At 44.3% G+C, this 19,726-nt stretch overlaps 4 protein-coding genes and 2 long non-coding RNA genes across 11 annotated transcripts; 1 reads left to right on the top strand and 5 right to left on the bottom strand.

The window, feature by feature from the left end:
• Positions 1-894: 894 nt before the first annotated feature.
• Positions 895-1,525, bottom strand: lncRNA:CR44149 (long non-coding RNA:CR44149). Its single transcript, NR_073748.1, has one exon. It is a non-coding gene; the product is annotated as a long non-coding RNA:CR44149 (long non-coding RNA).
• A 104-nt stretch (positions 1,526-1,629) lies between these two features.
• On the top strand, positions 1,630-6,312 carry brwl (brickwall). 2 transcript variants are annotated; one of them, NM_164859.2, is made up of 4 exons: positions 1,630-1,938; positions 4,217-4,493; positions 4,582-4,634; positions 4,696-6,312. In NM_164859.2, the coding sequence occupies exons 2-4, from the start codon at positions 4,249-4,251 to the stop codon at positions 5,703-5,705; spliced, it is 1,308 nt and encodes a 435-aa protein (NP_723469.1). In that variant the 5' UTR covers positions 1,630-1,938; positions 4,217-4,248; the 3' UTR covers positions 5,706-6,312. The 2 variants fall into 2 exon arrangements, with proteins under 2 accessions (NP_723469.1, NP_609298.1); NM_135454.5 differs by lacking the exon at positions 1,630-1,938 and adding an exon at positions 3,011-4,154.
• On the bottom strand, positions 6,303-9,509 carry Mtpalpha (Mitochondrial trifunctional protein alpha subunit). Of its 2 annotated transcripts, none has more exons than NM_164860.2 (5): positions 9,258-9,509; positions 8,242-9,120; positions 8,035-8,175; positions 7,209-7,978; positions 6,303-7,146 (listed from the first exon to the last, which is right to left on the bottom strand). In NM_164860.2, the coding sequence occupies exons 2-5, from the start codon at positions 8,926-8,928 to the stop codon at positions 6,510-6,512; spliced, it is 2,235 nt and encodes a 744-aa protein (NP_723470.1). In that variant the 5' UTR covers positions 8,929-9,120; positions 9,258-9,509; the 3' UTR covers positions 6,303-6,509. The 2 variants fall into 2 exon arrangements, with proteins under 2 accessions (NP_723470.1, NP_609299.1); NM_135455.3 differs by having other exon boundaries at positions 6,313-7,146; positions 8,242-8,969.
• Positions 9,510-10,859: 1,350 nt separating this feature from the next.
• On the bottom strand, positions 10,860-12,378 carry CG31709 (uncharacterized protein). 2 transcript variants are annotated; one of them, NM_001298853.1, is made up of 3 exons: positions 12,251-12,378; positions 11,833-12,187; positions 10,860-11,771 (listed from the first exon to the last, which is right to left on the bottom strand). In NM_001298853.1, exons 1-3 carry the CDS (start codon positions 12,302-12,304, stop codon positions 11,554-11,556), a joined length of 627 nt encoding a protein of 208 aa, NP_001285782.1. In that variant the 5' UTR covers positions 12,305-12,378; the 3' UTR covers positions 10,860-11,553. The 2 variants fall into 2 exon arrangements, with proteins under 2 accessions (NP_001285782.1, NP_723472.1); NM_164862.2 differs by having other exon boundaries at positions 11,295-11,771.
• Positions 12,238-14,485, bottom strand: gcm (glial cells missing). 2 transcript variants are annotated; one of them, NM_001273363.1, is made up of 2 exons: positions 13,935-14,485; positions 12,238-13,859 (listed from the first exon to the last, which is right to left on the bottom strand). In NM_001273363.1, exons 1-2 carry the CDS (start codon positions 14,330-14,332, stop codon positions 12,743-12,745), a joined length of 1,515 nt encoding a protein of 504 aa, NP_001260292.1. In that variant the 5' UTR covers positions 14,333-14,485; the 3' UTR covers positions 12,238-12,742. The 2 variants fall into 2 exon arrangements, with proteins under 2 accessions (NP_001260292.1, NP_477108.1); NM_057760.5 differs by having other exon boundaries at positions 12,500-13,859.
• Positions 14,486-17,409: 2,924 nt separating this feature from the next.
• Positions 17,410-18,784, bottom strand: lncRNA:CR43621 (long non-coding RNA:CR43621). Of its 2 annotated transcripts, NR_047928.2 has the most exons (3): positions 18,704-18,784; positions 18,173-18,550; positions 17,410-17,756 (listed from the first exon to the last, which is right to left on the bottom strand). It is a non-coding gene; the product is annotated as a long non-coding RNA:CR43621 (long non-coding RNA). The 2 variants fall into 2 exon arrangements; NR_047927.1 differs by lacking the exon at positions 18,173-18,550.
• Between the last annotated feature and the right edge of the window lie 942 nt (positions 18,785-19,726).

Genomic DNA, 19,726 nt, shown 5'->3' on the forward strand with positions numbered 1-19,726 from the left:
GGGAAACGTAAGAGCTTAAGTAATCATTTCTTATTTTTTATTAACAATATTGTTTAAATATTTTGTTTGCTCGGAAGTCATTTAGTCAAGAGTAAATTGTGCATTCTAACGAAACTGAAACAGGTATATTTATCTATTTATATTTAAATATGCATAAATGCTTATTTTATTTCTGAAGTAAATTAAAAAAAATAGCTGTTCAAATCTATACCGGAAGTAGCATGCGCCACCTAGCGAGTAGCCCACGAAGCTTGTTCAAATGTCCGAAAAGCTCGCCTAATAAATTTGAAATGTAAACAAATGTTGTTGGAAAGCTTGTTGGCAACTCGGGCGGCAGCAACAACTACACAAAAGCAGCGATGTTAGCGGCAGAGAAATTGCAAAGCTTTGTGAGCAACAACAACATGATTTTTGTTTGCTCGCTTTGTTGTTGGTTCTGAGAGCGACAGCTGTTGTAGTGTCCGTGAGAGCGCAGTTTATGTTTGTGTGCGGTGCTGAGTAAGCAACTGTTGTTGTTTCAATGTTCCCTGAGAGTTAGAGCAAAGAAGAAGAAGAAGCGCACAATGGAATTATGATCACTGGAAATTCGCAGGTAAGTTTTCAGGTAAACTATTTGGGTTCCTGTGTTTTATTTTTTTTGTCAGAGTTACAGCGTAAAAAATGTGTATTTTCTATTTGCGACTGTCACCTGTTCACTAACATATTTTGGGGAAAACCAATTATACATGTTAATGGACGTGGAAATAAATAGAAACATTACCATTAGACAGTAATAATAAGCCTGAAGTTATATTCAACATAACAATCAACATACATATGTAAAAATTGTATTGCCCAACAAAAAGATCTTGAACATGATATATCTTTTGAAAATCCATTTGAATCAATCGATTTCGATCAGGATTACCTAGTAGTCCGCTGATCCTTTGAGAGATCCTTTCGGGGTGGGTGACTAGCCTCTAACGACAGGCAACACTCTTGATGCAGTGCAACTATTTTTGTTGGCCTGTGTCCCTTTCCTACCCTCCACAACCGACAACCAACTCATTGTATCTGTATCTTTGCATTTCGTACCGCGCAGTTGCCGTTTCTCCGACTCGAAAACACTCGTCATTCGTGTGCGTGTGCATTGTTTGTCTTATTTGTTGTTCGTTGCCAGCAACAACAATAAAAAGTTCCCTGCTGTTGAGCAGCCAGCTGTGTGTGTTTGTATTGGCGCATTGGTGTGTGTCCGTGTTAGTATCTGTGTGTGTGCGGCGGAGAGTGTGCGTTGTTCTCTGTTTGCTCGCCGTCCACTCGTGTCATGTTGTTGCTGTTGCTTCAGTGTTCTACGTAGCCGATAGATACTGGTTGATACACTGAGGGAATACGTGTTTAATTGGTACTTGTTTGAACCTCATAACTATTAAATTAATACCGCTTACATGGATCATTAATAAAGTCTGCAAATAATTTTATATTTTTCCCTTTAATTAAGTTTGGGGCTAATAATACATTACCAATTTAAAACATCTTTATATTACATTTCACAATTGCCAAGTGACAACTCTATTTCTCTCAGTGCACCGCTCGCTCTCGCAGGGCAGCAGTCGCATTTGTGGCTGTGTCTGTGTGTTTTTCTCTGTGTGCTTAGTCGCCTTGGTCGCTTGGTACGCGAAACATACGACATTGCCAACAATCCAACAGTCCGCCGCCGATTCCCGAGCGCCGTGCACCGTCGACTCGACCGCGAGTTTTCGAATTCAACATTTTTGAACGTTACGTCAGTCGTCGGTCGCTGCAGCAGCAGCAGCAACAAAAATATTTTTGGCGCCGTTTTATTTGTGTGCCGTGCATCGTGTCGTTTTGAAATCGCTGCGAGCAAGGAGTTGTTGCGTTTTGAAATCGCCTCTGCAACAGGAGTTTTTCTGTAATCCAACGACGAATACCAACCAAAAGGTAATGAATTCTTTGCTTGGAACAACATCACAAGTTAGGAACAACAGCAACAATAACAGCCTGATAAGCAGCAGAAAGAAAAATTCTATATGCCATATTGTTTCCTTGTGTGCGATTGCCTGTGAATGTGTGTGTGTATTGTGTGTATTGTTGTTGTTGTTGTTGTCTATCTAACAAAGTTATTGCGATTGTTGTTGTTGCTGTCATTGGGCCACGGAATATACAATATACTGTATGTATTTTTGTTGGTGGAGGGAAACAAAGAGCGGGCCGGGTATTTCTGCAAGTTTTCTGTGTTTTGTTAGCTTTAGAAATAAATTCTTTTTTTTTGTTGTTGTTTTTGTTTTCCGTTGGGTTTTGTGTTTGGCTGTTGCTGATTCTGTGTTTTTCGATTTGTACGTTGCTGTACTTTTTGCTGAGCCCCGTTGTTAATAGATAAACATGAACATTTCTCAAGGAATTAGTACGCGCTCATGCTGATATGTTTATGTTAAATAGACGTAATACAATAAATATTGCCATATAGCCCAGGTTAGTTGTTTTTCTGCCCCTTCCAGTCGCCATTCCCATTCCATTCCATTTTCCCCCCGCCCACACCGCACACAGCAATCCAACAATAACATTAACAAAAACAACAACGGGCAGAGCCAAAACACGCGAGCAACGTTCGCCTTGATAATGATGTTCGCTGATAATAATGATGACTGGCCAAAGAACACAACAATGCTGCCAGCGCACAGTGGGACCAAAGTGTTACGAAAATGGAAAGCAATATTAATTTTTTGTTTGGTTCAGCTTAGAGTGCTAGAGTTTTCTCTTGCTACTTTTTTATGTCCGAAAAAATAGAAAACTTATTGGACTCTGAACCTGATATTAAGATTAATAGTTGAAGGGAATTATTACCTACGATTTTCCAGAGATTTACTTACAGATGTCCAAAAAATATATATATACATATAAAATACCATCTAATAGGTTTCCAAGCAATGTGGAAATTGTTATTATATTTTTCCTTGATATACTTTTGGTAATGCCCTTTTTCGATTACTTCCATCCCACTGTGCGCACGTTTTTCGCTTTGCAAAACTGGTGGGCCCAAAAGGTGCTGAAAGTGGCGGGAAAACTGTCGGAGATTTAAGAGCGGCCCAAGTGTCGCCGCGATAGAAAGGGGCTGACGGCAAAAGGGTAGGCAGTCGAGTGAATGGACAGGTGGAGTGGGCTGATTAGAATCGAAACAGGTAGTCGCAGGTGCGAGAGCGAATCGTTTGCAAGTAGTGAGCAGTGAGTGCGGTGGGTACTCGCACACATATTCGTGACTATTCAGCGGATTTGGTTTTGGCCAACATGTTTTCGGATATTGCAACACAACATTGCTTGCTGCACTGAATTGCTGCTGCTGCAGCAGAGTGTTGCTGTTGTTGCTGAAGCATTCTGTTGTTGTTGTTACTGTTGTTTTGTTGCTGCTGCTTTAGTTGTGCTGTTGTTGCTGTTATCAGTGAAGCAGACAAAAGCTTTCAGCTTTCGACGCCAGCAGCAACAGCAACAGAAACAAACGGCAACAAAAACACAAACAAGCAGCACAAACAGCCAGATTGCCTGTTATTTTTATGGCCGCTGCCATTGTCGCTGCTGTGGCTATAATAATATGAAAAGTAAACAAAGTTGCTGGCTGTCGTCGTTTCGCCGCCGAGTTGTCAACATCAACGCAACGCAATGCTTTCCTATCCTATCCAGCTAGCCAAACTGTACTGAATATAATGGCAACTACAGCTACAACTACAACTACAACGACAACAACGGCCACGGCTACAACAATGTTTTATTAAGTTTCACGAAATATATATGAGCGAAAAGCTCTATGCCTCGTTTGCTGAGACAGCAGCAACAGACAGCGGAACAGAACTGAACAGAACACAACTGAACCGAACTGAACAGAAACCAACACACAAACAAATAACACGACAAAACGAAAAGAAACCGAACACAAAACCCCAGCAGAAAAGGCAAAAAAGCTGAAAAAGAGTCGTTGAGAATTCTGTTTGTTTGCCAGCTCAAAAATAAATAGGATTGTATATAAATACATATGTATGTATGGTACATACATACATCGATAGGAAAGTCTAAAAATCAAATATTGGAGTGGCTAACTTAACTTGAAGTTGCCATTTCTTGAGATCATAACGTGCAACATGACAGCAAACCCGTTCAAACCCCTGGTAATCGCTGTTTATTTTAACATTTCTCTAAATAGACTTCAAATTTAAAACGTATCTTTTAGTGGCTCTGTGAGGGACGATACCGCCAACGAATATGACCACCTCAACCCGCAGCAGCAGCAACAACCACAGCAGCGAGCACGAGGAGCGAACCTCCAACGGCACCACCGCCTACAACCACCACAGTCCAACGGGTTCGGGATCCGGAACAGCAGGCGCCTCTATTGGATCCACCAACCGAGTGATGCAGGCGGACGAGGACTTCAACATCCGCTTCGTCAACCTGGTGCGCACCCACAAGTGTCTCTACGACAAGAAGGTGCCCGAGTACCGCAACAGGTGAGTGGCGAGTCCATCGGCTGCCAGAAGATACGATCCAGATCGTTCCGTACGTTCAGTCTTAACTAATTTAAATAACTTTTTACAGGGATAATCAGGAAAAGGCTTGGGTGCTTATTTCAAAGGAGACAAGAGAAAGCGGTAAGCAATAATAGGAAAAACATTAATCCCTTAAATTAATCAGAACTTTCATAATCTTTAGTGATCCATTGCAAGGAGCGATGGCGAAACCTTCGGGCCTGCCTATCCCGCTACATAAAGCAGCAATCCGGATCGGAGCCGCAGCACAAGCCATACTACCTGACCGAGCACATGGCGTTCCTGCTGCCCTTCCTGAAGTCCAGCCGTAACTCTTTGGAGGGGAACAACAGTCTGGCCACTCTGTACCAGATGTCCCAGCAGCATTTGCAGCATCAACCATTTCTCCTGCATCCAGCACTCCATGCGACCGAGGAGCACAAGTACTGCGCCAACACTAGCATCAATAATAATAATAATAACAACGACGTCCATAATGGTGAGAGTATGGAGGTCTTGGAGATGAAGTACTCGATATCGGAGAAGGACGATGAGGAGACCATCGACGCCTTTGATCCCGCGGTTACCAACACCCTGGGTATGAATCGTACTTCGTCCACGCCCACTCGCAGTTCTGCCCTTCAAGGAGGCGGAGGCAATTCACCGGCCAGAAGCGATACCGCTAGTGCGGATAGCATGAAAAACTTCATTCCAGATGTGCAGCTGGCCGAGACGGGCTCGCAACTCATCTACAGCGATGGTGGACATGGCACACCACCGCCTCTGCACTACCATCCGCACTCGCATCCACATCCTTTGACATTGTCCATGGATCATCACCCAGCATCCTACGAACCGGGGAGCACGAAAAGAATCAAGACGGAATGCGAGGCCACCAGCACGATGACGAATGCAGGAAGTATTTACGGCGGACTGAGTTCGTCGGAAGTGGCGGACATGGAGTTCTTCCGCAGCATTCTCCCAGATCTGGCGACTCTCACTCCACAGCAACGTCGCAAGTTCAAGATTGGCATTCTGGAGCTAATTGACGACGTTGTAACCCGATATCCCGCCCAGGATCACAGCAACGGAGGAGGCGTATCTGGCGTAGTCAACGGAAGTGGCGGTAGCAGCAATGGGGGATCTGTTAAGCATCAAAGGCGCAGCTCTGGACGCGATTGGAGGAAACAATAAAGGAATAGAAAGTGTATCGGAAAGTCACTAATCCTTAACTAGGGATAGGATAAGTTTAGTTAGAAGCTTAAGGGGGATCTGAAGCTGGAATGGGTACTAATTCGAATCTGAGCTACTTCAGTCCGCTCACTGTTAATGTGTTGTGTCTACTCAATAAGATGGGTATGTTTTCAAAGGCCTTCAATTCTTTCAAGTCCGCGAATTGTTTCGATTTTGACCAACCATTATGAATGGTCCATTTACAAAGAGCTGCAAGAACTTGCATGACCAAATATATACATATATATATGAACAACTAATATATACATTTAAAGCTATTCCGAAATCGAACACATTCAACGAACAAGAAGTAATGAGGTCTCCTTATAAGCCATTTAGTTCTGACGTAGCAGTTAAGGAATTGTGAAAATAGATTTCAAGATTTTAGAAAATGGCTGCTTCGAAAATATGTTAGTTTAAGGACACTGTATATACGCTGCTATTGAAACCTAAACTATAGAATCTGTGTACAAATGAATTTCCGTTTGAGTAAACAAAGAGGGATAAAGAGATAGATCGATATCAAACTGCTGTGTGTAATAATAAACAAATGAAAGTATGGAAAATTACACGGTAAACTTTAATTTAATTGTCGACAACTTCAACAGAGGGCTTTTTATTGGGCCTTGCCCCATTTTTTAGGCAGCGATGGACCACAATAGGTTTCCTTTCTGAGAGAAATGCACAAGGACACGACTTATCTTCGCACTAAAAGCTAAATTTCGTTAGCGGCTCTACGGAGGCTGGGATCGGATTGGATCGGATCTACAACTTCGAGGAGCCAGTCTTGGGGTAGAACTTCTTCGACGGGTCCTTAGCCATGTCGAGCAGGGTCTGAGCGGGCTTGAAGGGAGCTCCGTACAGCTCAGCATAGGATTGCATCTTGCTGACCAGTTTGCCGGCTCCATACTGATCGACCCAGCGGAAGGGACCACCGGAGAATGGCGGGAAGCCCAGGCCGAACACGGCTCCGACATCGCCCTCCAGCGGACTGTCCAGAATCTTCTCCTCCAGACAGAGCACGGCTTCGTTGATGAAGCGGGATACCATACGCAGCGTCAGATCCTCGGGGGCATTGGCTCCCTTTGAGACTAAAGCGTACTTTTGTTTCACGATTTCGAGAGCATCGTTGTTCACTGGACGAGTGCCCCTCTTCTGGCCATCGTACAGGAAGATACCCTTGCCGGACTTGCGTCCGAGGAAACCAGCCAGGACCAGATCATTCATTACTTCCAAGTTTCCACCGCTGAAACGTTCGCCGAATGCCTTTGCCAAGTCGACGGCAATGTGGGAACCCACGTCAATGCCAACCTCATCCGCAAGGGTCGCAGCACCCACGGGGAAGCCAAACTTCTTCGTGTATTGGTCCAGATCCTTGGGGTCCACGCCTTCCTGCAGCAGTCTGACATAAAATATGGGAGTATAATAAACAATTTCACTAGTCATCTTAAAATGCAAACCTACCTGATGGCTTCCGACAGCATGGTGGAGAGGATGCGGGTGGTATAGAAGCCAGGTCCGTCACCAACAGTGATAACGACCTTGCCTTGCTTGAGACCGACGGCCACGGCCTGTGCGATGGTGTCCTTGGAGGTTCCTGGGTGAGTGATGATTTCCAGCAGCTGCATCTTGTCCACGGGCGAGAAGTAGTGCATGCCAACAACCTTCTCGGGACGCGAGCTTCCAGCAGCAATCTTGGTGATGGGAATGGCGCTGGTGTTGGTGGCAATGACGCAGTGCTCTGGAACCACTGCTTCCAGCTCCTTGATCACTCGATGCTTAACCTTGATGTCCTCGAAAACAGCTTCGATGATGATGTCTGCGTTCTTGAAGTCGCTGTAATCAAGAGTGGGCCGCAGACTGGCAAGAGTCTGATCGCGCTCCAGTGCAGAGATTCGCTTGCGCTTCACAGCCGTCTCCAAACCCTTCTGCACTTGTCCAATACCACGAGCCAGGCCGGCTTCGGTGGCATCCTTCATCACCACCTGATATCCCTTATCGACGGAGACCTGTACAATACCGGCGCCCATCAGACCAGCTCCCAGCACACCCACAGTCTTAACCGGACGCTCTGGCTTGCCAAATCGGTTCTTCTTGCACTCCGTTTGTCCACGGAACAGGGCAATCAAACCCTTCGACTCGGGCGTGGCCGATAGCTCGCCGAAGCCCTTGCGCTCCGCCTCGTAACCGGCATCGGTTCCCTTATCCACGCCAGCACGGATCACATCGAGAATCTGTTTGAAGTTATAGGTTACTTACAAATATGAGAATTGCTTGTTCAATATCGAACCTTCAGAGGAGCGGGATAGAGACCGTTCGAGGCCTTGAGCACCTGTTTCCTGGCAGTGTCGAAAATCTTGTTCTTCACAAAGTCGGTGTCCATGACGAAGGACTGGATCTTGCTGACGAGACCGCTTTTCTCGCGATTTACCTGTGTGGATACGGTGGAAAACAAATTAATGATGAAGACTTTAAGGGATTAACTAGTATTTCTTACGCGAAGTTTACCACTAGCCAGATCGTTGGCGACCTGCACGGCGGTCTTCTCCAGGTACTCGATAGTGTTTTGCTCAGCAGGCTGGAGTCCAGGACCTAGGGGATCCACCAACAGATCCACGATGCCCAGTCGTTTGGCGCGATCGGCGCGCACCTGTTTGCCTGTCAGCTCCATATCCAGAGCCGTGGGCACGGATGTAAGCTTGGGCAGGCGGACGGTGCCACCGCCGCCGGGCAGGAGACCCAGCATGACCTCGGGCAGACCCAGTTTGGTCTTGCTGTCCTTGGTGGCAATGCGGTAATGGCAGGCAAGGGCGAGTTCCAGACCACCACCCAGACAGACTCCGCTGATGGCGGCCACAATGGGCTTCTTGCTGCGCTCCATGCGATCGAACATCACCTGGGCGCCGTGGGAGATCAGCGTGGCCTCCTCCGCCGTCTGGCATGCTTCCAGCATCCCGATGTCGGCTCCGGCCACAAAGCAGCCCGGTTTGCCCGAGATCAGCACGGCGGAATTGACGGCAGGATTCGTCTCCAGGTCCTTAATCACTCGCTCGAACTCATCGCTCACTTCGGAGCCCAGGGAATTCACCTTGGCATTGGGTGAGTCGATCTTGATCACAAGCACTCCATTGACCACCTTGGTGTGGAGATGCTTGTTGGCAACCGGTGCGGGATTCGTGGACATTAGGCGGCGCCTCTGGAGAAGCTGGGCCGAAATGGGCAGGGCTGCGTGGGGTTAAGAGATTGTTGTTTGCGATTAGTGCACATTATCTCACGGCACTCGAAATCGGAAATCAGAAAGCGAGAGACAGAAGCTATACGTCAAGGGAGAGTACAAAGTTCAAAGTCCAGTTATGCGGCATCGGGGGAGATTCAGCTAACACGGGAACGGGAGAGAGACAGAGATACCGCTAGAGTACTGCCCATTTCCAAGGGGCCAAATTCCAATGTAGAAGAATTATGGCCTGCAATTTGCACTTTCCCTTTTCATAGCAGAACTTCTAATTAACCCACCTCTGGTGCACTTATTCTGCAGCAATTGCTGTCGCGAAATTTGGCCAACGGCACTCAAAAACCTCGTTGCCGACATTGCTCTCAGTTCGATCTTATAAGATAGTCACTTTTTGCTTACGATAACTATTTGTTTTAATTTTTAACGAACTTTGATCATGCACCGTTAGTTATGTGTTCGCGATTCGCTATAAAAAACTATGCGGCAATTTCTACTTGTTGCACATCCCCAGTGTGACCGCGTTCGTACCAATAAAATATACTACCATAAGTATTTTCTAAATTTTAGCACTAGCCTAAATACCGCACACAGTACAAACTCATCCACCAGGTGTCGCTAGTGTCGTTTTTTTTTTAACTAGGTGGCGCAGGAGATCATAACTAGTGTTACTATTGTAGCAACTTTTAATTTTAAAGTATAAAAGAAAAGTACAAAAAAGAAAAATGAAGAAATGTATATATATATGGGCATTCTATTATGTTTTACGCATAAAACATAATTTCGTACTTGTTTTAGACTGCAAGTAATTTTTAGTTTAAGCGATTTCTGTAGATCACCTTTTTATTGTTATCTTTCATTTTTTTAAGAGAACACAAAATTATAAATCGTATATAATACCAGAGTTTTACAATAACTCGACCCGGTTTACAATACAATATTTCAACGACATTGTTTTTGGGAATCTGTCACGCTGACCCACCCCACAACTCGAGGTCGAACCATTAACAGGCCGCACAATTTGCGGGACACGCATGTCACTCGCATTTTTCAGGTCGCTTCCTCGGATCTCCGAGTTCGAGTCCAGGACTCATTGAAGCCACATTAAGCGCGCCTCATTTGATGCGATGCCATTGTCCTTTCAAGTGGCCACTGCTAAATAGGTTCGGATGAGATTTCGCCAGGCGCTTTATTGTGGCAACACGCCTTTGTGGCCTTTGACGCAGGCGTTTCATGTGGCGTGTACTATAAAGTAAATAGTTAATCGTTTTTCCCCGAAGCTGCAGCTGCGGTCTTGATTTCTCCGCTGATCCGTCTATGATGTGTGAAGAGTCAAAAAAGTCACACTTGAGTTCGTCGGTTTATGTCAACTGCAAAAGTCCGTCAGTCAAATGCTGGTAGATGGCTGCATAAGTGACCTGACCTTTTCCAATCAGCGGGCTTATCAAATGGATAACAATTGGCAGAAGAACCATTATCCACAAAGCTACAATAATGTATTTTACAAATTTTGCAAATTTTAAACTGATTTTAAATAAATAAATGTAATACTACATAGGATAATTATATTTTGAATATAACCATATATGGCATCTAACCATAAATTGAGACCTCTATTTGAGTTTCATTAGTTTGCGAAAATCTGCATTAACAAATTGCCACCGTATAGCATTTGCATTCGAAATTAGTCTCTGGAATTGCAAATGTGAATTTGCGAAACCTCAGATTAGATATCCTATATTCGCGCACTTATTCACGCGAATATTGAATTACACCGGCAACAATGGGATCAGCATCAGTTAATTTGCATAATACCTTTGCGATCTCCGATTCCTCCCCTCGGCACCCAAGGATAACACCAAATGAGCAGCAAAGCCAGCGACTCCACAGAGTTCTCATTTGCATGCGAGTGAGGGTTCGGGCTAAGGGCTAATCAAACAGCAAGGACAAATATTGTTGCAGGATGCGACAGGAAGCACACGGTCGGTTGTGATTTATGGCTGGAAATTAACATAAATGAAATCAAAACATTTTAAATGTTTTCATTTGGGCAAGGGTTCGGCGCAGCCGCACTCGAATTATGTATGCAAATATCCTTTGAAACAAAGTCATTCCTCATTTCTCATTTCTCCTGCAGCTTGGCGAGTGTGCGAATATCCTTGAAGGTCGCACGCGTCAGCGGCACACTTTCCATCCAACATGACAACTAATGGGCGTTTTGTTTATGGTCGATATCAAACCCCCATTAGGGTCGAGTACTCTTTGCCCGTAGTGACTACTTGCAACCCCTTCCCTCGGGCGACCGTTTTTTTTTTTTTTTTATACTTTTAATTATTTATAATCGGCTTGAAAAAAGATCAGAAACAATAACCAAATTTTTGAGTGGCCTCTGACAGGGGGTAAACCGTTTAATCGACCCCGAATTTAATTGCCGTTGAAAATGGAATTTAAAATTTTGTTTACCTCTTTTGGTAATGAAAATATTGTATATATGTGTAGTAAGGAAAACTTTCCAAACTATACATTAACTTGATACTATGTGAGTTAGTATCATATTCTTCGTTATTATCTTGATTCTAATCATGGGCATTCCCTTGATCCTTCTGATTTGCCTCCGACATCTGGAACCTCCGGATTTGAATTTGTCATATTGTTATCATCATCAGCTGCCTGAGCTGCCGGTTGAAGATTCCGATCATTGCCGTCTTCGACCTGTTGGTTCTGACCATTCCGACTGGGATTTTGAACGATATTGTTCTCATTTTGCTGATTTCCACTTGGCTCTAAGCTTAAATAATCTAATAAGAGAGTATTAATTATGCACTTCATTGTATTAGCAATAAGTACAGCTCAACTTACACCGCCCATTGGTATATCGCACCATTACTGACAATGCATTTGGTTCCCTGTTCCCTGTAGTAAGTCCATTTAAAGCTTCCAACGCTCTATCTGTGGTTATAATGTCGGCGTGTCCCCAAAGTGGATTATTTCGTTGTAGCCGTGATCCTGGGCTGATTGGATTCTGTCCATGATGCCTTACTGAGCGCATTGCATTATCACTTGGTGTACGGACTCTGAATTGCATTCTCCTTCTACGATTGCGTCGCCGCGATTTTACCCTAAGGTCTGGAGTTTCCCGATTCGTAATTCCAAGTGCCTGTCCAATCAAATGACGGCGCAAAAATAGCAAGTTAACTAGAGCTCTACGGCGACGCTTCTCAATACAAAATTTGGTTTTATTCATTGTTATTTGTTTAGGCCTTTATTTAGTACTCACAATTGCCATAGTTCGGTTATTTGCACTACATTTTCTAGGGCGACAAGCACCCATTGTTACACGATTTTGGTTGACTAACGAATTTAAACTTGTTGTTGAGGAAAATCCCTAGTTGTATATCCTGCCGCTGGTAATGTTATACTGACAATGATTACGAGCTCCCTTGCTTGACACGTGTCAATTCTCAAAAAAAGGCTGCTTCGATTAAGTTTTTCTTTCAAAAATGTTTATTACTACAAAAAAGTTCATAAATAGGTGGGAAATGTGACTTAAAACTCTATGTGCTTAAGAATACTATTACTCTTACGTGCTCTAAAACTTTGGAATAGCTGGGAAACAAGTACAAAAGTACAAACTAGAAACGTTCAATATATAATAATACACGACCAACAAGCAATGGGAACATGAATGGAAATCAATCAACTAGGGACTAGAACAACGCTTGAGTGGCTCAGTAATAGTAGTTGCGATGAGAGATCTTATCCCGATCCCCTAGCAATAGATGGGATCCGTGCTGTTGACTGGGTGATATGTCGCGTCCATTTGAATGTTCCACGAGTTGTCCACTCCCGTATTGCTGTAGTAGTAGTCGGCGGACTGCATCTGATCCTGCGGCTCCTGTTGATAATTGGTGAGATGCGGAAAAGTTCCCTGTTGCTGATGTTGCTGATAGGCGGTTGCTTCGTCGTAGATGAGATCCACGCCACTGGTCCCTCCGCCATTCAGAGTTGACTCAAACACACTGAAGATCTCCGAGCTGGTTGTGTAGAAACTTGCATCCTGGCTAAGATTCTGGCTTTGGCTTCCATTGCTCACGTCCAGCGAGTTGGGTAGATATCCATTGTAGTAGCCATAATCCTCGGAACAGTAGCCCGAGCTGCTGGTCAAACTGGACGTATCGTCGCATATTTCATACGAAGGCATTCCGCACTGAAGGCTGGAGGAGATTGGCTGGCTGGGATCATAGCTGACTGGTACATGTTGCTGCGGTGAGAGTTGCTGCTGGTATTGTGAGTGCTGCAGTTGCTGCGGTTTGTTCTCCTGGTAATAACTGCCCGTGGAGCTATGCGCTGAGAGAGGTGAGTGGAGCATATCGTAGGAGTACATTCCATTGGCATAGCATGGATCCTCCGTTTCGTAGTGAATCTCTCTATTCCACTGACTGATCACTGATCCTTGTCCTGCTGGGACATATGAACCCTGAGATTGATTAAAGTTGGTGCTATGTGTGGGCGTCGATGTGGGCAGGTAGGTGGTGGGTGGCACCACTAACTCCTGCTTGGTTTCGAGCACATCGGAAGCACCCATCCTTCTGCGCTTGCTCTCCTGGATGGACTGAGTCTTGGCCTGCCGTTTTGTGGGTCTCAGGCTACTCAGCTTGTCGCTCAGCGCCGATTCCCTGGCCAACATTACGGCCAAACTTCGCACACGTCTTCCTCCTGCCAAAAGTCGCCTGGCTTCCGTGGATCCCTTGGCTTCGGGTCTGGGGTGATCGTGGGTGCCCTTGGCCTGGAAATAGATTCCATTTCCGTCCCTGCGCCAGAAGTGGGTCACTGGATAGCCGCAGTGGCCGCGGCAAGCCTGGATTTCCAAGCGACCATTGCAATTTCTGTCAAGAAAAAAAAATAAAAATACCGAGTTAGTTTTGACAATTCTTGGATTTTGTGTTTAGTCAAAAACCCACCTATTGGGACACTGTTTGCCCTGCTGCTTCCTTCTGGCCTTGTCGCAAATGGCGGGTCTCAGATGCACACTGGCTCCATTGGGCAACTTGCACTTGGCACTGCAGAGGAGCACTCCCAGGCAGCTCTTCTTTAGGATATTCACGTTGTGGTTGTTGGTGTTTCGCATGGCCCAACCGCTGGCATGTTTCCTGGCCTCATCACTCTGCACGGAGTAGATGAGCCGGCAATGTCCGTTGGACCAGTCATTGAAATCGTCAAACTCCCCCACCGACGGCATCTTGGAATCGTTGATGTCCCAGTCGATCGCCACCCGGGACTTGGTGGCCGGAGGACTGGGCACAGGCATGGGCACTGGCATCGGTACTGGCATTGTTATAGGCATGCCGTTCAAAACCATTTTTGATGTGTCTATGTAATCGTTAGTTTCAAGTTCACACGCGGTCACTATAGTTTTCCTTCTCAATAGTCTATTACTACTGTGTACTTCTTCTCAACTTTTCTCTGGAGCGACGCGTCCGTTCGCATCGACTGCGCAAGGCTGACTAACTGGGCCCGCTCTGCGCAGCACAGTTAAGTTGCCAGCGGTCGAATCGCACGAGGGTTGCTCGGTCGCAAAGCGGTACGCCCATTGGTCCATGCTGACTTCCAGTTCGGGTGCGCTTGTGTGCGGCTTATCCGCCTTATCCGGCACTCCAGTTTGGGAAATTAGGAGAGTTCCCGAGCAGGTTTGATTGGTAGTAGTGGTAGCAGCAGCTGGAGATGGAGAATTCGTTCTATAGGGAACTGGGAGCTGGGAGAGCTTGAGCACAGGGAGCTGGGAGCTGGGAACTGGCAACTGGGCAGGGAGACGAGTGCTGTGCTGCTCTAGCACCTGCGGTTGCAGCACGCGCTCCACTGGGTAATTGTACGATATGAGAACCAGGGGTTTGAGGCACTCGATGGCAAAGAACACGGCCCCAACCCCAGTCAAAGCTAATTAAGTTCAGAAAAAAAGTTTACAACATCAGTAATGGAAATGGAGATGGGGATGGGGCTGTGTGTGGATGGGGATGTGCTGTATGGCATGGGTTCTGATGGGTACACCTGGCGACAGTCACTGGCAGATGCCAGTGGTCGGGCCTATTTACTTTCGAACTGGATGTGGATGTCGAAATGGGGAGCAAAGTGAAATGGTTGGAGGGCAAGCAGAGTTACGAACAAAATGGAGATGGTTCCAACGAAGCACGGAAAGTAATTTAGTTCAAGGCTTTAAGACTTTTTTAATGCGGACATTAAAGCTGCTAAATCTACTTAACTTCAGAGGTAGAAATTATTCTGTAAAAAAATTTCAAAATCAAACGTAAATTTTAATGGAAATGACTCACAGAAATATAGAAATATTACCACTATATATAGTCACTATTATAGAATTTGGTAAGGCAACGGTATAGCTAACGGAACTACTTCTCACGATCTCAAAATCGATAAAGAAATAAACGTTTGCAAAAAAAGAAACCGAAATGTCGAGCTCCTGCCGATATCTTCAAGATGAAATCAGGGATCTCATAATCGTAAAACACAATTTAGCACGCAAAAAAACGGAAATCAAAAAGAAGAAATCCCATATTGGAAAACCTCCCCTACAAACCCAAAGGCAAATGCCATAACTCACGCATATGAATGAAGCAAAGTTTGCCAAACAAATTCCTTGGGCCCCTTGGCGATCTCAAGTCAGAGATAAACGAAACAAACATAATCATTAAGATGACGAAAGGGTGAGGAAACTCCATAATTTTCACACTTCCACGACAGACCAAATGCCATGCAATTATGACACGAACTGAGCGAGCAACCCGCGGCGCCTTTCTGCCAAGGAGTCGCCCAAAGATCAGGATCGTAGCACGCGATAGGAACTCAAAGGATTACGGCGGACAATGGGAAAGGGTGCTCCGACCGGGACTCGAGGGGCGTTGACACAGAAGAAAGTCATGACGTGGCATATTATGAGGCTGTGCTGGGGAAGCACATCCTACCTGGTCCCAGATTCCCGCACTCAAGGTGGGTGTGTCGCCTTAATGATGCCCGGAATTAACTGTTCCGTTTCAATTACGAGACATCACTTGGCAATCAAATTTATTTGACACTTTCTCTGCGGGGGCCAGTGGAGAACAGAACTCTTTTCTTTCCCAATGAAACTCAGTCCAATTGCGGCTATAAAATTCGACCAAAAATTACGCATAAATGTCATCGTAAATTCGGCATCTACCCTATCCGTCGGCGGTGTCGTGGGAAGTTACGCCCCTGGCATATAGATAGTCTGTTCTGGTCGGAAGGGATTTGGCCAGGGATTATAACGATTGCCAAACATATGGCCATGGATATTCACAATATGTGAGTGAGTGCTCAAAAGATTTGTTGACCGAGTGTAGGATAATGTGTTCGTTAAATGCCAAGACTTTATGACTACTCAATAATGAAAAAGATTACATTTAGGGATTTTACATATATTGTACAAACTCTTATATACAACAACATCCATTTATTATTTTCTGTAAATATATTATGTTCATAAGTTATGCTACTTTCGAATATCCATTATAAAGACTGGTAGTCATCGATCGGCCAGATCATTACGCCGTTTTTCTCCGTACAACCCCCTTTGCGCCGGAAGCAGGGAAAGTTTTCCGCTTTTATTTCGCCCGGAAGCTTATCAACCATCGGAGATCTCGGCCGTGCAGTCGAACAATAATTTGCAGCTAATTAAGTGGAACTTCCCTTGGAAAGTTGGATAGGATAGCAAAGTCAACTCGGAACTGCCGCAATTAAAACCGCACATAGGAAACCATTCAATTGGCAACTAACGACGAGAAAATCCTAATGCCAGATCCCGGCAATCCGATAAGATGGCCAATGAGCAACTTAGAACAACCCTGTGGCATCATGGCAATGTTAAATGGTAAATGATTTAAAGCAAGTCTCATAATTTCTCATTGTTCAACTGGCATTTCCACAAACTGATAAATGGAACTGAAAACATAAACGACAACAACATTTTCGATGGTAGATCGAGTCAAACCGATAATACCTTTCACACTCCGCATGGGGCCAAAAAAAAAAAAACAAGAAAAGCAGGGGAGATCGCAGGCCCTCGATAGCGGACATTGGACATCGGAAAATGGAAAATTGAAATGTAAGCCTAGCTGAAAACACTAAAAATTCGGGACTAAATAGATTGACCGATCGCTCGGACAAGTGATCCTAACCCGATTCCCATTGGGCTGGCTAAGTAGCTTGGCTCTCTAATCTGTCCAAACAAACCGAGGTCGGGTCAACATGATTTGAGATTTGAGTTTAGTTGAGTTGAGTTGAGGTCAGTGGTGTGTGTGTTAATGGGCTTACACCTGGTGAATATTTATTTTCACACCGATCCATTGTCTCCGGTTCATTGTCCACTAATTCAATAGTTATGAGAAGGATTACAAGCGAAAAAAATATATTTTCATATTTTCCCACGTTTAATTTGTTTTTGGATATCCATGCTCGAAATTTCGTGTAAATACTTTCTCGTGCATATTATTTGCATTTGCTTTGTGTTTTGTAGAAATTAAGGCGTTGGATTACATCAAATTTACAAATATTCTCCCACAATCCATGAAGAGATACCCGCATTGCATGTCCTTTGAAAACATTCCAATGGCCCCAGGATTGTTTCGATTGTTCGAAAGCGCGTGTCATTTTGCAGTGCTAGACTAAACCAATTTCCCAGAACTCATGTCAGATATTTTTCTAATACGCAATCAAAGTCCCGATAAATTGTGGCCAAGAAAGGAGATCGACGGCTTCTGAAAAAAAAACCAAAATTTAAACCGTAAAAAGGAGAAGATTTTTCACACTTGCCAGCGGCGACAAAGCGATTTGCGACACGCAATAAAATGTAATTAGTAAACTCTCTCTGTGGAATTAAAAAAAAACCGAAGCCGAAACTGTAAAATTTCAGGTACTTCAGTTAAAAAACACAATAATTCGACATGGCGACGACACTTCAGCCCAAACAAAGATGCCCAGACAAAGGACACACGTACAGGGATATATTGACAGGGACGAGGTGCATGGTACAAGGACACCCCTCTTCACAGGAAACAAAAACCACCCGATCCTTTCGTCCAGGGTAGCCTCGAAGATCTAACGCTGTTTACTCAAGCGCAAAAGCGAAACTTGGGAAAACAATCGACGAGCAGTTGAATTGAAAATTTTTTACAATTTTAAAAAATCAAATGGCAAATAAAGTGGCAAGTTCCTTTCGCAGGATGCCCGGGATGGTCGTGCGCCGCGTGTCGAATGCTGTCAATATTTCCGGTGTGTCTAATGACAAACGCATGTTTACACGAGTGCGAACACATCCGGACCATGGAGTAACTGCATCCTTTCGCTATTCGCATTCGCTGATTGCGGAGGCCGGGCAGAGCCAGGAGTATTTCACGGACATCAAGGACCCGTGATTCGCGCAGGCAGACGGCAATTAAGTGGATTAACTCAAGCGTTTGCCTTTATTTGATGCGGCAATTTATAAATGATGGGCGCCGATCTGTCGATGGGGTTGGGATGATGAACGATGATCCTGCGGTGCTGTAAATACCTAAATGAAAATTTTACACAATTTTAGAGTGGAGAAGCCAACGACCTGGCCATCTATTACAATCATTTAGCAGGGCAGTAGTAGTCATTGCCCAAAAAGTTTATTCAACTGCATTTGAATGTCAATTAGCTTAAATTGCTAGTTGTGACTTACAACAAACGCTATGGCTATTAACACGCATGCCGCATCCCAGAGCAATCCACCAATTATGGGGCATTCTGGAAATCCGTAACACTACACTTGTAAACAAATTCTGACTGATAAATATATGCATATGGAATTCAAAACTTTACATTTGACACTATACAAGACTAGAATAGTTTATAATAAAAACTCAAATTAACATGAAAATATTCAAATTAAAAATAAAAAATTTAAATTTTCATTACTTTTCTTTTTCAGTGCAGAATCGCCATCAAGATGAGCACTATTAGAATGCGAGTGAGTGCATTCACCTCGCAGTCGCCAAAGACCTTTAAATTTCGGGGGTAGAGCGTAGACCAACTGGCTGGCTCAATAGCATTTGATTTGCATCTGTATCTGAAAGATACACACATGCATCCGCTGCACCATAAACTCCGTCGCACTCAATTTAATTTAATCAAATTTTCGTCTGCCGAGGGTTCGAGTCTATAACTATTTTCGGGGTGCCATTGCCGCGCTCTTGTAATTATTAATAATATTTTTGGACCGATGCGTTGTGTGCACATAAAACGCAGCCATAAACAAAATGGCTGCAAAGTTGTTTATTCATATCGGGCACATAACTTCAATTAATCTCAATTAAGTGGCAAATACTACGATCTCATGTTCGTTGAAACTTTCGTTTTAGGGTTCCATATAGCCCTTTTTGAAGTTTTGTTTATTGAGATTGGGGGTAGAGCCACTGCCTCCGAATCCAATTGAGGGTTTGCCCTAGGCCTTGGGCACATCAATTCCCATTGTAAAAACTCTAAAGTTTAAGTAGAAGGGCTTCTTTGTTTTGCAGTTACCAGTTTATTAGCGTGTTAGGGCTATAAAAAACATTGTTAATTTTTTTTGGAGTAAGAGGTTTAAATTCAAAAAAAAAAAAATAATTTCCAAAAATTTATTAAGTGGGGAAAAACGTGTGTACCAAAAACATAAGTTTGAAGCACTTCCATTTCTATAGCATACTTTTATATAGATCATGCTTAT

The sequence above is a fragment of the Drosophila melanogaster genome, chromosome 2L (assembly GCF_000001215.4).
Source record: "Drosophila melanogaster chromosome 2L".
NCBI classification, from domain to species: domain Eukaryota; kingdom Metazoa; phylum Arthropoda; class Insecta; order Diptera; family Drosophilidae; genus Drosophila; species Drosophila melanogaster.

Bases quoted from the DNA above. Each gene is read 5' to 3' on its own strand.
- gcm (NM_001273363.1), bottom strand. From the start codon at position 14,332: ATGGTTTTGAACGGCATGCCTATAACAATGCCAGTACCGATGCCAGTG. The intron at 13,860-13,934 runs GTGGGTTTTTGA...TTTTCTTGACAG, and splicing joins GGCAAACAGTGTCCCAATAG to AAATTGCAATGGTCGCTTGG.
- Mtpalpha (NM_135455.3), bottom strand. From the start codon at position 9,333: ATGTCGGCAACGAGGTTTTTGAGTGCCGTTGGCCAAATTTCGCGACAG. The intron at 8,176-8,241 runs GTAAGAAATACT...GTATCCACACAG, and splicing joins TGGCTAGTGGTAAACTTCGC to GTAAATCGCGAGAAAAGCGG. The intron at 7,147-7,208 runs GTAGGTTTGCAT...ATTTTATGTCAG, and splicing joins ATGCTGTCGGAAGCCATCAG to ACTGCTGCAGGAAGGCGTGG.
- CG31709 (NM_001298853.1), bottom strand. From the start codon at position 12,304: ATGGGTGCTTGTCGCCCTAGAAAATGTAGTGCAAATAACCGAACTATG. The intron at 12,188-12,250 runs GTGAGTACTAAA...TGTATTGAGAAG, and splicing joins ATAACCGAACTATGGCAATT to CGTCGCCGTAGAGCTCTAGT. The intron at 11,772-11,832 runs GTAAGTTGAGCT...CTCTCTTATTAG, and splicing joins GCGATATACCAATGGGCGGT to ATTATTTAAGCTTAGAGCCA.
- brwl (NM_164859.2), top strand. From the start codon at position 4,249: ATGACCACCTCAACCCGCAGCAGCAGCAACAACCACAGCAGCGAGCAC. The intron at 4,494-4,581 runs GTGAGTGGCGAG...AACTTTTTACAG, and splicing joins GTGCCCGAGTACCGCAACAG to GGATAATCAGGAAAAGGCTT. The intron at 4,635-4,695 runs GTAAGCAATAAT...CATAATCTTTAG, and splicing joins AAAGGAGACAAGAGAAAGCG to TGATCCATTGCAAGGAGCGA.